At 50.4% G+C, this 15598-nt stretch overlaps 1 protein-coding gene across 2 annotated transcripts in view; it reads left to right on the top strand.

Annotated features, from left to right (window-relative positions):
- The window catches only part of TENM4 (teneurin transmembrane protein 4), a 371175-nt gene that overhangs the window by 256472 nt on the left and 99105 nt on the right, over positions 1 to 15598 (top strand). For both annotated transcript variants that reach the window (XM_056115823.1, XM_056115822.1), the window contains one exon: positions 4614 to 4760. In XM_056115823.1, the coding sequence (XP_055971798.1) occupies positions 4614 to 4760 (147 nt within the window). The remainder of the gene's footprint in view (positions 1 to 4613; positions 4761 to 15598) is intronic.

Below are 15598 nucleotides of genomic sequence, written 5' to 3'. Positions count from 1 at the left end.
AAAACAAAATAAGGTCTAAAGAAATATAATAGAAAATTATTGAAAGCAAAGAACAGAATATGTCATATCTCCCAGTGCTCCCAGAATCAACACTCGCTAGGAATGGCAAATGCTGAGTGAAGTGTGTTGAAGAGAAAAAAAAAAATACCAAATGTATAGTTGTTTTAGCCTTCCCTGTAAGATCTGTTATACCAGAAGACCTCACAGATCATCTTATTCAAACTTTCACTTGTAGATGAGTAAATCGAAGTCAAACGAGGAAAAGCAACTTTCCTAAGATTTCATAAAAAGGGCCATAATCTAGGTCTCCATTCATTGATTCTTTTCAGCAAATGCATAGTTTGCCATGTGCAATGAACTGAGTTAGGTCTAAAGTAGCCTTTGTGTGGTTTCAAATCTAACAGAGGGAGCAAGACATTAAACTAAATGCAGAATTGGTAATTAGGGCATACTTGGGACACTTGATCTCCAGGAGAAGAATGGGATTCTAGGAGACCAAAAAGATGGGGGCTGGGAGGTGGGGGAGATGGTCTGGCTTATCTTCATGGCCCTGAACCCATTTCACTGCCACCTACTGAGCTGAATGTTGACCCCTAAGATCCTGGCACTGGGCTTGTCTCAGCTCCCTTTGACAAGGCTTGTGTTAATGAGGACCACAGCTTATGGCACAAATGTTGACACAGTTTGAACTAGGAAAGAGTTATTGTGAATGCCTTAGTGAAGTTGCATGAAGTTTAGATATAAATCAAGTAATAACAATAATATCTGGCAGTAAAAATAGTAATAACTGGCAGCTCTCACTTATCAAATTACCATGCTTTATATTACCTCTTCTTTTATCTTCTCAATAAATAATTGATTTAGTTATGCCTTCCATTTTTTACATGAGGAAACTGAGGCTTTTAGAGTTCATTGACTTTCCAGTCATCTCCAAGTCATACATAAAGTGATCCTTGGATGTGAACCGAGATCTGTCAGCCCCAGAGTCCACACGTGGCTTTTATTAAAAATTTATGATTAAATGGCTTGAAATTGGATCTGCCCTAGAAAATCAAGATCTGAAAAGCAAGAAAGTTTTATGATGGGTTAAAGTTATTTTTGAATGTAATGTCTCACATTGCAAACCATCACAGAGCCTTGGGAGGTGGCAGTTGTCATTGTCATCGGTTTCATGAGACATCGAAACCAGAGGTTGGCAAAACAAAACACAGTCCACAGTTCCAATCTGGCCCATCACCAACTTTTTTTGTAAATATGGTTTTATTGGCACACAGTCACTCATTCAATTGTGTCTGACTTGCTTTCAACCTGCAATGGCAGTGTGGGTCAGTGCAACGGAAACCATATGGATCAAAAGTCTAAACTATTTATCATCTGCAACTCTACAGAAAAAAAAAAATGCTGACTCTGATATAGATAACCTGCTTTCTATTTTGCCTTTCTTTGAACTCGTATTGAGGTTATGGGTACAACTTAAAATATTATGTGCCCTCAGCTTCAAATAGAAAGTCGAGGGGTTAGAATATTCAGATAAAGCGTTTGAGCTTGGTTAGGCGTTGTGTATCCTGCTTGCAGTGGTCTCGCCGCATCCTCCCAACAATCCCAGGTTATGAGTAGACTGAGAAGCAATGGCCTGTCAAAAATGGTGCCTCGCTTAGACCAGAGAGGTCCTTCCCCCCTTAGAAGAGCCTCCGTCTTAGAGTAAGAGAAAGCAATCTTGCGCCGTTGGTAGTGGCTGGTTCCTGTTTCTTCCACAAGTAATTTCAAACACAGAGGACTCAGACTTGGGAGGAAGTCTCAGCCAGATGGACCCATGTCTACTGGGGAAGAGGGAGTTAGCCCCTGCTTGCGTGGACGGAGTTGACTCCAGAGTCAGAATGCCAGGGTGCTCCTTGCACGTCTCAGCTCTGCTCCTGCAGCCTGCTTTTATCGCTGCCCGCCCGCTTGCTCTGTCACTTGTGGGGTAGCCATGCCGGTGGCTCTCTGCCTTTCCCAACTGGCTTCTGCTGTGCACAGACCATACAGTCTCCATTGGCTTCTCAACTTCCTTGGAATCAATCCTGAGCTCAAAGTACACACTCCATAAGGGTTTCCTGCATAAACTGGGAAACGTGGTGCCCAGACTAATAGGTTGTTGCCATGTTGTACATCTCAAGCAGAGATGAATACATTTATTTCCTTTACGGTGTAATAGCAGTTACCAAAAGTCCCGGAGAGGCTGGCCTTTTAGATGATAACTGTTGGGCCCTTTAGTGGGTGCCTACTTCCTGTTGGGCCCTTTAGTGGGTGCCTACTTTGGCTTCAGCTCATACCCGACAGCTTCATTGGCATTTGTCCCATTTAGCAAAAGGGGTCGCCCTGTGGCATCAAACTCTATTTAGAGCTCTATAAGCAGTGACCCACTGCTCACAATGACCAAACAAACGTCATTTCATGCCCTTGCCTGAGAGTGCGCAGAGGCAAGGAGAGGGTTGATAAGCCATGGGTTTGACAAGCCGCTGTGAGAAGCAGAGTTAACAGGTTTGTGAAAACGAGGACTCAGAAGAAAACCAAGTGGCCAAGAGACGTTAAAGTGAACTACATTATTGAACAGATCCTCAGATTTCTGAAGCTGACTCAGAGGGAGGGAACTGACTCCCTAGTCACTGAAAATGCCTGTAACTCTTGCCAGGGAGACAGTCCAGATGGCCGGAATACCTGCCTTGTGTACACAACAAGGTCCTGAGTTCAGTCCCAGTACCACTTGGTCCCACAAGTACCCCGGGCTCCAAGAATACTGGGGAAGACCCTCCAAAACCACTCATTAATTTATTTGAATAGAAAATGTTTAACCCCAGGGCAGGAGCCATAGTACAGTGGGAAAGACGCATACAGCCAGCTGACCAGGTTCCATCCCAGCATCCCATGTGGTCCTCCAGGCACCAACAAGAGTAATTCCTGAGTTCAGAGCCAGGAGTGACCCCTGAGTGAAACCGGGTGTGGCCCCCAAACAAACAAACAAAAATGTTTAAACCCACCTTACGATTCCTCTAAGCCAACCCTAGGCAGGCTCTCCTGGCTGTCCTGTCTGGGCTGAACCCCCTGCAGCCCCTTCACAGCAGCCAGTCTCCCTCCCTGCCTGTCGGAGACATCTCCCTCGGGACACTCCGCAGAGAAATATCTTGCTTTTATGAATCTGTCTCCTGATCGGCTCCACGTTCCTCAAGAGTCAACACTCGCTCTTGCCAGTCTTCGGGCTCCGAGCCAGGTCCCAGAGGCTGCTTTGTAAGGACAGAGAGGCAGACAGAGGGACGTGTAAGGAAAGAAGACGGGGCGGGTGCCGCGCCTGCATTGGCACTCACAGGAGGAGCCAGGGGTGCTCCGCCAATGACGGTAAGATGGGAAGGAACACACCCAAGCCTGCTTCCTCACAGCAGACAGACTGGCACTGCAGAGAAAGCTGGACAAAATACGTGCAAGGCCGAGGGTCTGAAACAACAGGGTGAGGACCAGGAAGCGGCGGGGAGCACTGCACAGCCTTAAGAGCAGACACTGAGGGGAGCGGGGAGTAAGAGTGGCTTTGTTGTTCCCAGAGACAACACACATATGCGCACACGTGCACACACACACGCATACACACACACACACACACACACACACACATACCATTCTCACATGTACACACATGGTATGCCCGAGCAGGAAAAACCCGTGAGAGCCAGAGTGAATGAGGAGAGAGGGGGGTACGGCACGCCCTGGTTGGAGTCTGACAGACCTGTAGGCATATACCCACCACCCTAGGAGGGGTCCCTATGGAAGAGGGGGTGTTGAAAGAAAGGGGACGCTGGTGGGAGCCTACACCTCTCCCCGCCACTTCTTGGCTGGCCTTCCCAGTCCTGTCCCCGCTGAGTGCCAGGCTCCTCTCATCAAGAGGCCCTTCCATTCCCAGTGAGACTCCTGGGTGCTGAGCCATACAGACGGATGTGGGAGCATTCTGAGAGGTGCAGGTAGTGTGTAAGTGTGACGTGGAGGCGGTACGTGTGAATGCGATTAGGGTATAAATGTATGAGCATAAGTGTACGTGAGTGTGTGGTAGGAGTGTTAATGTGCGTGTACAAGTGTGTATTGTGAGTGTGTGTAGTGTGCATGAGTGTGTGTGGTGTGCGGTAATGTGAGTGTATATATGAACCTGTGAGTGTGTATGGTGTGCCTGAGTATAAACGTGTGAGTGTGTGGTGTGTATCAGTGTGAATGTATGTGCATGTATAAGTGTAGATGTAAGTGTGTGTGTTGTGTGTATGTGTTGTGTGTATGCGTGTGTAGTCTAAGAGTGTCTAGATGTAGATGTGAATGTGTGTGTGCATATACATGTGCGTGTGGTGTGTGGGTGAATAATTTATGAGAGTCTGTGGTATGTGTGTATGTGATAATTATGAGTAAGTATATCTGCGAGTATGTGGGGTATATATGAATGTGTTCGTATGAGTGTGTGTGGTGTGTATGAGTGAATGTGTATATGTGGTATGATGTGGCAGTGAGCACACACAAGTGAGTGTGTGTGTGTGTGTGTGTGTGAGCGTGTGTGGATGGTAGCTGTGGATAGGCAGATTCTGACACTGTGCTTTGCCTTGCAGAGGGCTGTCCTGGCTTGTGCAACGGGAACGGCCGGTGTACCTTGGACCTGAACGGGTGGCACTGCGTCTGCCAGCTGGGCTGGCGAGGAGCTGGCTGTGACACGTCCATGGAGACAGCCTGTGGTGACAGCAAAGACAACGATGGAGGTAGAGCCGCATCCTGCATGGGGCGGTAGGGCCCGGGGGTGGAGGTGGGCATCGTGGAGCTGACAGGCAGGGGGCTGGGGGTGGGCACGCAGGCATCTGTGAGCTCAAGCAGGAGCTGTGCTTCCCTCTGAGTCATCCTCAGCGCACTCTTGGAGGGCACCTGCCATCCCTGGTGAGCACTGCGAGGTGGTATGTGGAAGACACAGCATCGCATTGGCCAGCAGCGGAAGCAGCTGCTGGGCAAGTGTTTTTAGAGGTTGGGCGAGATGGCCCTTCCTATTCAGTGTCACGGGAAGTGGCAGAAAGGCTTCCCCGGGGAGGGAAAGGATCCCCTTCAACCTCCTCTGATTCTGCACGTCATGTCTCCCCGGTTACTCTGGGCCCCACCTCTGCACCCTCTGTGGCCAGGGTTCGTAACCAAGAGTGGCTTTGAGGTTGGGAGTTTTCTTGTCTGGTCCAAACCACCAGGAAGATGGCCCAGTCTAGTGAACCATCTGTTGGGTGAGAGGGAGGTGACCCGAGTTCTGATTCTGGTCCTGACGCTGCTCCCTGTGGATCCTCAGAAAGCTGCTGACCAAGGGGTCTCATGCTCCCTGTTTCTCAGAGGAGGCAGATGCATCATATCCTTTCATCAGTCCTATAAGCAGCCTCAGACCTGCAGTGTAGACTCGGATAGACAGGGCCGTTGTGGGCTTTGCTTTTCTGCCCGGAAGATGGGTTGATTGGCTCTGACTCCACCGGTGTCTCATCTGAAGATGATCAGCAGGATGGAAAGGAAGAGGCGTGAAAAGCCTCTGACACCATCAGCGCCTCCTTTCTTATGGCTGTCCTGACAGCCGGCTGTTTCACCCTCTCCCATCCATTCTGGGGGACTTGCTAGTATTCTGTGCAGAATAGGAAATCAGCAGGCCAGAAACGGCATCCCGACCTTTGGGAATTTTCTACTTAGATGGATTTTAAAATCTCAAATCACCATAAGGATTAAAAGGCCAAGTGTATATTATTGGTGATTACCCTGGCGAATGTGTGGCCTCGTTGCCTTGAACTCGTTGCCTTGAGTGGCCTCCAGCAATCCGGAAATGGCTGATGCCAACTGCTGGTCATTGTCAAAGCCTACAGTCCATCTTCCCACCAGCCGCCCACAGCCAGGAGGTGGCTGGTTCCAAAGGGTGCCCAGCTTGGGGACCCAGTGGTTGTCATCAAGGAACTGCTAGGCCTTTATCGCTTGGCAGACACTGCCTGCCCATGTTCTCAGGATACCTTGTGGAGCTGAAATGTTCCTTAGTCAGGCTGAAACTTATAAGAGCTCATTCGTTCATTTTTTTTTTTGTCTTTTGGGCCACACCTGGCAATACTCAGTGGTTACTTCTGCTCTGTGCTCAGGGATCTCTCTTGATAGTGCTTAGGGGATGCAGGAATTGAACCCAGGTTGGCCATGTGCAAGACAAGAACCCTCCCCACTATACTGTTGCTCCATCTCTGAGTTCATTCTTTTGCTCCCTAAATATTCAGATTCTCCCTAAATATTCTCTGGTTATAAGGCCAGATCCCAAGCCAAGCACAGTGATAGAAAAGTCCCATCACTGTACTTCTGGAACTCAAGTGACAAAGAGGCAGCAGGAAGTGCTCAGGGCTATGCTAAGGGATGCCAAAGCATTGCCAGGTGTTGTGGGAGGAGGAGAGTGTCCACCAAGAGGGCGAGAATTGAGCAGGTCGGAGGTGTTTCTGGGAAAGGGAAGGACTTTGTATTCATAGAGAGCCTCAGGCACAGGCTAGACCCAGTCGTAAGCTCACGGTGCTCTGTTTTCAGACTAGGGAGGACCATGAGGCTGGTGCTTTCTAGGAAGGATTTGTCGGCCCTCACTTTGGACATGCATGGACACATAGATGTGTGTCTGTTGGGGAAGCGGGCTGGCTTACTCTGGTACTGAAAGCAGGACAGGGGCCCTAAAGGATGTGTTTGGGTTCATGCCCACCTCTTCCGTTTTTGGAAGCGTTTGAGAAGGGATTAGAGCTTCTTTGAGACTTTGGTCCAATTCACTAGCAGAGTCATCTGGTCCTGGGCTTTTGTTTTGGAAACTTTTGATTACTGACTCCATTTCTTTATCCAGCCCTGCTTGGTTTGTTCACTAGCACCACCATACTACAGTGCTGTAATCTCCATTCTTTTGCTTTTTTTTTTTTTTCATCACTCCTGACTCTTTGCTCAGGGATGATTCCTGTGTGTGGCTTGGGGGATCATAGGCATTGTCAGAAATTTTAGCCTGGATCAGCCATGTGCAAAGCAAGAATCTTCCCACTCCTCTTTTTCTTTTTGTTTATTTATTTTTACCAATGTTGACTGTGTTCTGTGCATCGGCTCCTGTCCAGGGGTCTGGAACGTCAGAGATATATAGGACATAGTGTTCATCTTCTGTATCTCCCCCATCAGATGGGAGAGAAAAGCCAGTATCTGCCGTGCCGTGGGCTTGTTGCTTGAGGAAGGAGGATTCATTCGCTCAGCTGATACTATCAAATTATCTGGTGCCTTCTAGAAACTGTGATTAGGTCTCTGGCCTATAGGACCTCCCATCTCCCCAATACAGTAGCCCTTGGTACATCCTGATTGATTGTTTGCTCTGTGTGTGTGTGTGTGTGTGTGCACATGTATATGCATGCACTTACCACAATTTGATAGTGCTCAGGGCTCACTCATGGCTTTGTGCTCAGGAATCACTCAGGGGTCCACATATGGTACCAGGGATCTAACCCTGGTTGGCTGCATTGCAAGGCCAGTGCCTAATCTACTGTGCTTTCTTTCTGGCCCAGGAACATCCTTATAACTAGCAGGGGAGGAGGAAGATTGAGAGAACTTGGTCTTCGAAACACATCCTCCTCTGTGTTGTGAGGAAAGTGATGCCTCACTTTGAATCCTCCTTGTTGGTGGACTCCTTCCACATTGGAATAGCCAAAGGGGCAGTGCCAGGAGTCCTGGCTTTAGGGGTGGCACAGGTAGAGAAACTGGGAGTAGACTGTCCCCTCTCCCGAAGGCAGGGAGGCCAGCCTCACCCACCTGTCTGTGCCTCAGCCTGGGTCTAATAGGGAGCACTTTAGTGGGGAGAGAGGCTGGGCAGTGGGTACATGGCAGTGTCCAGGGAGTCATAGTTAGCGTGGGACTGTTTCCAGTTGCACTCGGCACATGTCTGTGAAGCTATGTCTGTCTCTATGTCAACAGACCCTTTCCATAGGGCCCTAACGAGCCTTTCTCCTTGGGAAGTTCCTGGGGAAAATCATGACCCCGACACCTCCCACTGATGGAGGCTGAAGGACACAATTTCCTTTAGAGCAGATGCAACAGGGGACACAGTCCCAAGCCACACCCAGGAGAAGCCTGGGAGGAGGGGAAGCGGGAGGATCTCTGTGAGGGGGATTTGGAGAGGGAGCATGTGGCATTGGCTGTGGGCTAACAGTGACGTGAACACTGGCCCGGCCTCCTTCTTGCTCCTGCCTCGCGGGGGACCAGGAGGAAACGAAGTAGAGATGGGGCAGGTGAAGGCCACACAGTCGGCTGTCAGCGTGGCCTGAACTCAGTCCCCAGCGTCTCACGCCCCTCGTTCCTCCTGCTGGGGTCAAGGCTGGTCTCTGGCGGTAGGAGGAGGAGCAGAACAGAGTGGAGCAGGGCGCCTGTTCAGCCCTTTCTCGTTGTTGGGGGCCGCCTGCAGCCCAACAGTGTGGGGTTCTGGACTCGCCCTGGGGGAAGAAGCCAGGGTGAGTGGCAACCGGGCTATGCCCACTGGCATGGGGCAGGCGGGTCGGTAGCCACACCAGACCGCTCCAACCCGGGCCTCCTTGGTAAGCAACACTTGGCTCGCCCCGTGTTCTAAGAACCCCTGGTTTCTCTGCTCTCCCAGTTTGCGAGGCTGAAAGCAATCCTTTCCAAATTAAGCTTGAATTTCAAGCTTCATTAAGACTGCTGTTGCAGTGTTTTTAAACAGTGAGACTAAGGGGGGGCTGTGGGCTGTGGGGGGGCGCTCCACTTAAATAGCTGAGCTGGGTTTAGCTTTATGGGTTTGTTTTTGTTTTCATTGAGAGTTGTTGTTTCTGTGTTAAACCAGAAAGCACAGGATGGCACTCAGCGATTCTCATAGCCTCATGCCTGCAGTCTTCCCTCCAGGCGCTGGTGGTTCAGAGGGGTCAGCCAGACAGGTGGGATGTGGACGTGACCCCCACTCTGTGTGGATCACCCTGTGTGCACCGCATGACCTAGAAGGAAAGGGGTGGAAAGTGGGGTGGGAAGTAACTGGATGTGTGCCAGCCCTCACAGGGGGATCACACTGGGGTCCAGGATACTAAGTGGCCAGAAAATCAGGTGCACTGCTGACCTCCGGGGCCCGAGAGGAGAGTTGCTCACACACAACGCCTAAGGGCCTGAAACCAGGGAAGTGAGTACAGTGCTCGGGACTGCACACTATATTGACAGAAATGATCCATTTTTTTTTTCCATTGGGGTTTCTACTCAATATAACTTTATAGCCTGCTCTTTGAGGCTTCCAGTGATGTCTTTCTCAAGAGAAGAATGCGTTTTGGCCTTTGTTTGTTTGTTTGTTTCTGGATTAAATTTGTGTTCCAAACCATTACATGCTTGTTGCTGAAAGGAAAAAGGAAATCAAACGTTATGAAGGAGAACCATCCTTCACAGCAGCGCTACTCAACCAGGGACCCCGGGGTTCCCAGGAGATTCCTAAGGGACCAACATTGAAAATCACATAAATGGGATCCGGGGCACCAGACTAGGAACCTGTTGGGAGGACAGAGGGCCTGGGAGTCAGTGATCATGGGAAAGAAACAAGGGCTGCCGGGAAAAGCGTCCGAGCATGTCCCTGAGGCCCGGCGGTGTGACGCCTGCCCTCTCCTGCCCCTGCAAGGCAAGGAAACTGAGGCGAGTGGGTTTGCCAGAGTGACACAGTGCACTGGCAGGCGTTCATTCAGCAGAGCTGGTGAATCAAAGCCTGGAGGACCAGAACTCCCACAGCCCCTGACAGAGGGGACGGAGCATGACGGGTGTCCCTCCGTCCAGGACACACTGTGGACAGAAGCAGCGCTCCCAGCTGCCCCTTCGCCGGCACACCCCCGCCGCGGGAATGGAGGTGCTGAGGCGCCCCAGAATTGGCTCAACCCTCACACTCTCTACACCACATTTCTTGAGATAAGAGACAGGCGAGAAATTGACCTTTAAAAAGCCCGTGTTCCAGTGGGCAGATAAAGAATGTGCTAGTTTTTTTTTGGAAAGAAGAGCCAGAATTTATTGTAGCAAATGACAAAAACTGCTCCCAGATGTGCAGGGGAGAGGAGATACCCGCCCCACCCCCCACTCACCCAGCCCCATACCCCGGCCTTTCTGGACGCTGCCCACAGCCTCTGCAGAACCGTCCTCAGACAACACTGCAGGAAACAGTCCTCCCTCCCTCCCTCCCTCCCTCCCTCCCTTCTTTCCTCCCTCTCTCTCTCCCTTCCTTCCTTTCTCCTTCCTTCCTTCCTTCCTTCCTCTGTTTTTCTCCCTCCCTCCCTTCCTCCCTCCCTAGCTCCCTCCCTCTCTTTCTCCCTCCCTCCCTCCCTTCCTTCCTTCCTTCCTTCCTTCCTTCCTTCCTTCCTTCCTTCTTCCTCCCTCCTTCCTTCCTTCCCTCCCTTCTTTCCTCCCTCTCTCCTTCTCTTCCTTCCTCCTTCCCTCCCTCCCTCCCTCCCTCCCTTCCTTCCTTCCTTCCTTCCTTCCTTCCTTCCTTCCTTCCCTCCTTCCCTCTTCCTCCTTCCTTCCTTCCCTCCCTTCTTTCCTCCTTCCCTCCTTCCCTTCCTCCCTCTCTCCCTCTCTCCCTCCCTCCCTGGCCTCCTCCCCCTTCTCTTTGCAGTCTACTCCTCACTGATGGGTATGGCTTTGCTACTGCCCTCTATCCTGCACTGGATCTGACTCTGTCCTCTGCCCCTCTTCACTGTCACCAGGAAAGGAGAGAGAGGTGGCACTTGGAGTGGCCAGGAAAAGAATGTTTGGAGAACGGGGAATGTTCTCCTCAAACCAGGAGCTGGGGAGGGCCGGGGCTTATTAACAATGTGAAGGACAAAAAGGAAAACCTTTTCTTTCCCTAGTCATTTTAATGTTTATTTTTTCTGCAATAATGCATATCTTGGGGCTGGAGAGATAGCACAGCGGGTAGGGCATCTGTCTTGCACGCGGACGATGCGGCTTCAATTCCCAGCATCCCATAGGGTCCCTGAGCACTGCCAGGAGTAACTCCTGAGTGCAGAACCAGGAGTAACCCCTATGCATCGCCAGGTGTGACCCAAAAAGCAAAATAATAATAATAATAATAATAATGCATATCTCAGTGAACACTAAAAACATATGAAACATGGACATTCTGTAAGCCAGCCAACTTGTGGGGAAGTGTTTATGAAGTCCTTGGAGTTTCCAAACTAGCCCAAATCAGGTAAAGGTAAAGGTAAAGGCCCTCCCGTTGATCGTCGATTTGCTCGAGCGGGCCCAGTAACGTCTCCATTGGAGACTTTGTTGTTACTGTGTCTAGCCCAAATCAGAAAATCAAAAAAAAAAAAAAAACCCTGTATATTGATGTCTTTCCACATTTTACCCACCCACCCCCATTTTTTTCCCTCTTAATACAAATCCTCTCCAATGTGCCATCTACGCCTGAAAAAATTAGACTGTGGGAGAATCTCACTGTGGAGCAGCCATATGCCCTGCTTCAGGCTGCCATATGCCGCGCCGCACTTGGAAATAGAAAGGGGGGTGCAGGAAAGCTGCTCTGTCTTGTAAACGGAGCCTTTGATAAGCATTTTGTGGGCCCTGAGCATTTCAGAAGTTTGTATCTCATTTAAATACGATTGTCTCTATTAGTGGAGGCTTAGCCCACATTCGCCACTCAGCAAATATTTGCTGAATGAACCATCAGGAAGTAGCAGCACAGGAGGCGTAGTGGAGAGAAGAATCCCCGGCCCACAGAGCGTACAAGGAATAGCACTACAGCCCGGACTCTGCCACAGGGAACAGCCCCACAGACCAGGGTCTCCCACAAAGAACAGCCCCACAGACCGGGGTCTCCCACAGAGAACAGCCCCACAGACCGGGGTCTCCCACAAAGAACAGCCCCACAGACCGGGGTCTCCCACAGAGAACAGCCCCACAGACCAGGGTCTCCCACAAAGAACAGCCCCACAGACCGGGGTCTCCCACAGAGAACAGCCCCACAGACCGGGGTCTCCCACAAAGAACAGCCACACAGACCAAAGTCTCACAGGAAACAGTCCCACAGACCAAAATCTCACAGGGAAAAGGCCTCATAGCCTCAGGGTCTCCCACAGGGAACAGCCCCACAGACCAGGGTCTCCCACAGGGAACAGTCCCACAGAATAGGGTCTCCCGAAGGAATAGCCACACAGACCGAAGTCTCACAGGGAACACCTCCACAGACAGAGGTTTCTCATAGGGAACAGCCCCACAGACTGGAGTTTTCCACAGAGAATAGCCCCATAGACCAAAGTCTCACAGGAAACAGTCCCATAGACCGAAATCTCACAGGGAACAGCCTCACAGCCTCAGGGTCTCTCACAGGGAACAGCCCCACAGTCCAGGGTCTCCCGCAGGGTAGAGCCCCACAGACCAGGGTCTCCCACAGGGTGAAACCCCACAGACCAGGGTCTCCCACAGGGAACAGTCCCACAGAATAGGGTCTCCTGAAGAAATAGCCACATAGACCGAAGTCTCACAGGGAACAGCTCCACGACAGGTTTCTTATAGGGAACAACCCCACAGACCAGTCTCCCACAGGAAACAGCCCCATAGACCAAAGTGTCTCACAGGAGAGACAGCCGTGCAACCCTAGGGTCTCCCACAGGAAATAGCCCCACAGACCGGGGTCTCTCACAGGCAACAACCTCACAACCTGCTTCAAAGTGAACAATCCCATTGCCTGGTTCAGGCAGCCAGGAAACAGCCCCCCCCCCGCCCCCGCAACCCCAGCTCTCTCACAGGGAACAGGCCCCACAGTCTGAGGTGGTCAGTGGGAGCGTTCATTTGTGTGCAAGCTCCACTTTTGAGAACCCTCATCTTCTGATCTCCTGGAGTCTCTAGAGATATACCACTGTGGCTGCCTCTTTAAGGAGAGTCCTGGCCAAGCTCAGGGACCTGGTGTTCCACAAGTACTTGCTGAGGGCTGGCCTCAGAGCCAAGGGCTTCCCATCTCTGCTCAGGCCAAGCCTCCTGGTATCTCTCTGAGGCAGGTTTGAGGTTCATTTCACTTGTGAGCAAACCAGAGCTCAGCCCTGGATAAAACTGTTACTTCTAACAGAATGGCCAAGAAGATCCTTTGACTGAAAGAAACATTTTTTTTAAATTACTTCATTTTTTTAAAGGGGAGAAAGAAAGGGGCAGGGATGTAGCTGAAGGTGAGAGCAGAGCCCTCAGATAGTGCAGCCGTAGGCCTGGCCTCTGGGACAGCCGGAGAACCGTCTCCCGGAGCTCAGAATCTGGGGAGGATGACAGAGGCCTCCAGTCACAGTGTCAGATGGGGGCAGTTGGAAAAGCAAATTTCATTCCTCCACCCCTCTCGGAGAGCCCGACAAGCTATTGAGAGTGTCTCGCCCGCACGGCAAGGCCTGGCAAAGCAAGCTACCCGTGACGTATTCGATATGCCAAACACAGTAACAATAAGTCTCACAATGGTGACATTACTAGGCCCACTCAAGCAAATCGATGAACAACAGGAGGACAGTGACAGTGACATAAAGTCCCGTTTTCCACTAAAAAAAGAAACAGTTCAGTTCCTCTAAGTCTCTTTGGCTTCTCCACTCTGGAATCACCCCTTCCTAGTATAGAGTATATAATTTCTTTTATTCCCTGAGATTCCTTCTTCTCTCTCGTCTCTCTCTCTCTCTCTCTCTCTCTCTCTCTCTCTCTCTCTCTCTCTCTCTCTCTCATACTGAATAAAACTGTTTTACCTCTAGAGCCAGAGAGCTAGGACAGGGGTTAAGGCACCTCCTGTGCTCTGTCCTCAGTACCACGTATAGCCCCTTGAGCCCTTGTAGGAGTGACCCCTGAGCATAGAGCCAGGAGTACCCTGAGCACAGCTGGGTGTAGCCCCAAAACAACACACACACACACACACACACACACACACACACACACACACCTATTTTATTCCTCCCACACCTCCAAAAAAAAGTCTCTTCAGGACTCCAATCTTTTCTTGTTCTTCAAAGAGAACCAAGTTCAAATCCAGAGTTGTCCTCACTCACTCACGGACTGTGGGACTAAGATGCTTTCCCACAAGGAGCTTCTGTCTCCTGTCTAAAATGAGGTGATATTTTATACACCACAAATGAATGCAGTCATTCTGTATCTGTCCCTTTCCTTCTGACTCATTTCACTCAGCATGATACTCTCCGTGTCCATCCATTTATAGGCAAATTTCATGACTTTCATTTTCCTGACGGCTGCATAGTATTCCATTGTGTAGATGTGCCATAGTTTCTTTATCCAGTCATCTGTTCATGGGCACTCAGGTTGTTTCCAGATTCTAGCTATGGTGAATGGTGCTACAATGACATAGGAGTGCAGATGGTGTTTCTGCTGTGTTTTTGGGCCCCCACGGTATATTGCCAGAAGTGGTATAATAGAAGAATAATATCCATGGCCAGGGTAAGTAGGGGTTAGGAGGACTGGTCAATGGTTGGTACTTACCACAAATGTGTGCAGGGCTGAGGGTAGGTAAGATAGAGAAGAGAACACTATGACAAAAATATCTGGGAATAATCATGCTGGACAAGATCTGAGGGTTAAAAGTAGGTAAGGGATATTCTTGATAACCTTTCAGTGTCAATATTGCAAACCACAATGCCCAAAAGAAGAGAGAGAGAGAGAGAGAGAGAGAGAGAGAGAGAGAGAGAGAGAGAGAGAGAGGAGAAAAGCACCTGCCAAAGAGGCAGGCAGGGGGTAGGGGGGTGATGGGAGGGAACCTGGGGACACTGGTGCTGGGAAATGTACACTGGTGGAGGGATGGGTGTTGGAATACTGTATAACCGAAATCCAATTATGAACGGCTTTGTAATGGGCTGGAGTGATAGCACAGCAGTAGGGCGTTTGCCTTGCACACAGGCCAACATGGCCGACCCGAGTTCAATTCCTTCGCCCCTCTCGGAGAGCCCAGCAAGCTACTGAGAGTATCTCGCCTGCACGGCAGAGCCTGGCAAGCTCCCCGTGACGTATTCGATATGCCAAACACAGTAACAACATGTCTCACGATGGAGACGTTACTGGGCCCGCTTTGAGCAAATCGATGATCAACGGGAAGGCCTTTACCTTTACCTTAAAAAACAAAGTGGGAAAAAAATGAGGTGATGCTCCAGGAGTGCCCCCCGAGCATACCGCCAGAGTAATCCCTGAGTAAGGAGTAAGCAAGCCACAGGTGGCCCAAACCCACTCCCCAAAATGAGGTGGTGGCACTGGCAGGTGGTTGCTTCATGGCACTGGGGAGGCGTGACTCCTGACTCAGCCCTTGGAAACATCCCTTGGAAAGTGCTGAGCAAGATGCCCGACATTTGGTGGGGTTACCACTGTCATCTGATAGAAAACCCAGTCAGAATGGTCCCTGTGAATCATCTGTACTATTAACAGGACCACCCCTGCCTCGCAGGCTGGAGAAAGGAACGGTTCCTCTCAGGCACCCCTGAGCAGCGTATTTGGAAAGAGGTAGAACACTGGCTTCCACTCAGACTCTGTGCTGGACGTAAATAAGAGCCCGCAAGAGCTAATAAAATTTCAAATTAGCCATGACTTTTCACGCTCCTTCAATTGT

The sequence above is a fragment of the Sorex fumeus genome, unplaced genomic scaffold, assembly GCF_029834395.1.
Source record: "Sorex fumeus unplaced genomic scaffold, SorFum_2.1 ptg000030l, whole genome shotgun sequence".
Lineage (NCBI taxonomy): Eukaryota > Metazoa > Chordata > Mammalia > Eulipotyphla > Soricidae > Sorex > Sorex fumeus.
Note: the sequence above shows the minus strand (reverse complement) of the source record. Positions and strands in the feature narration are given on the sequence as shown.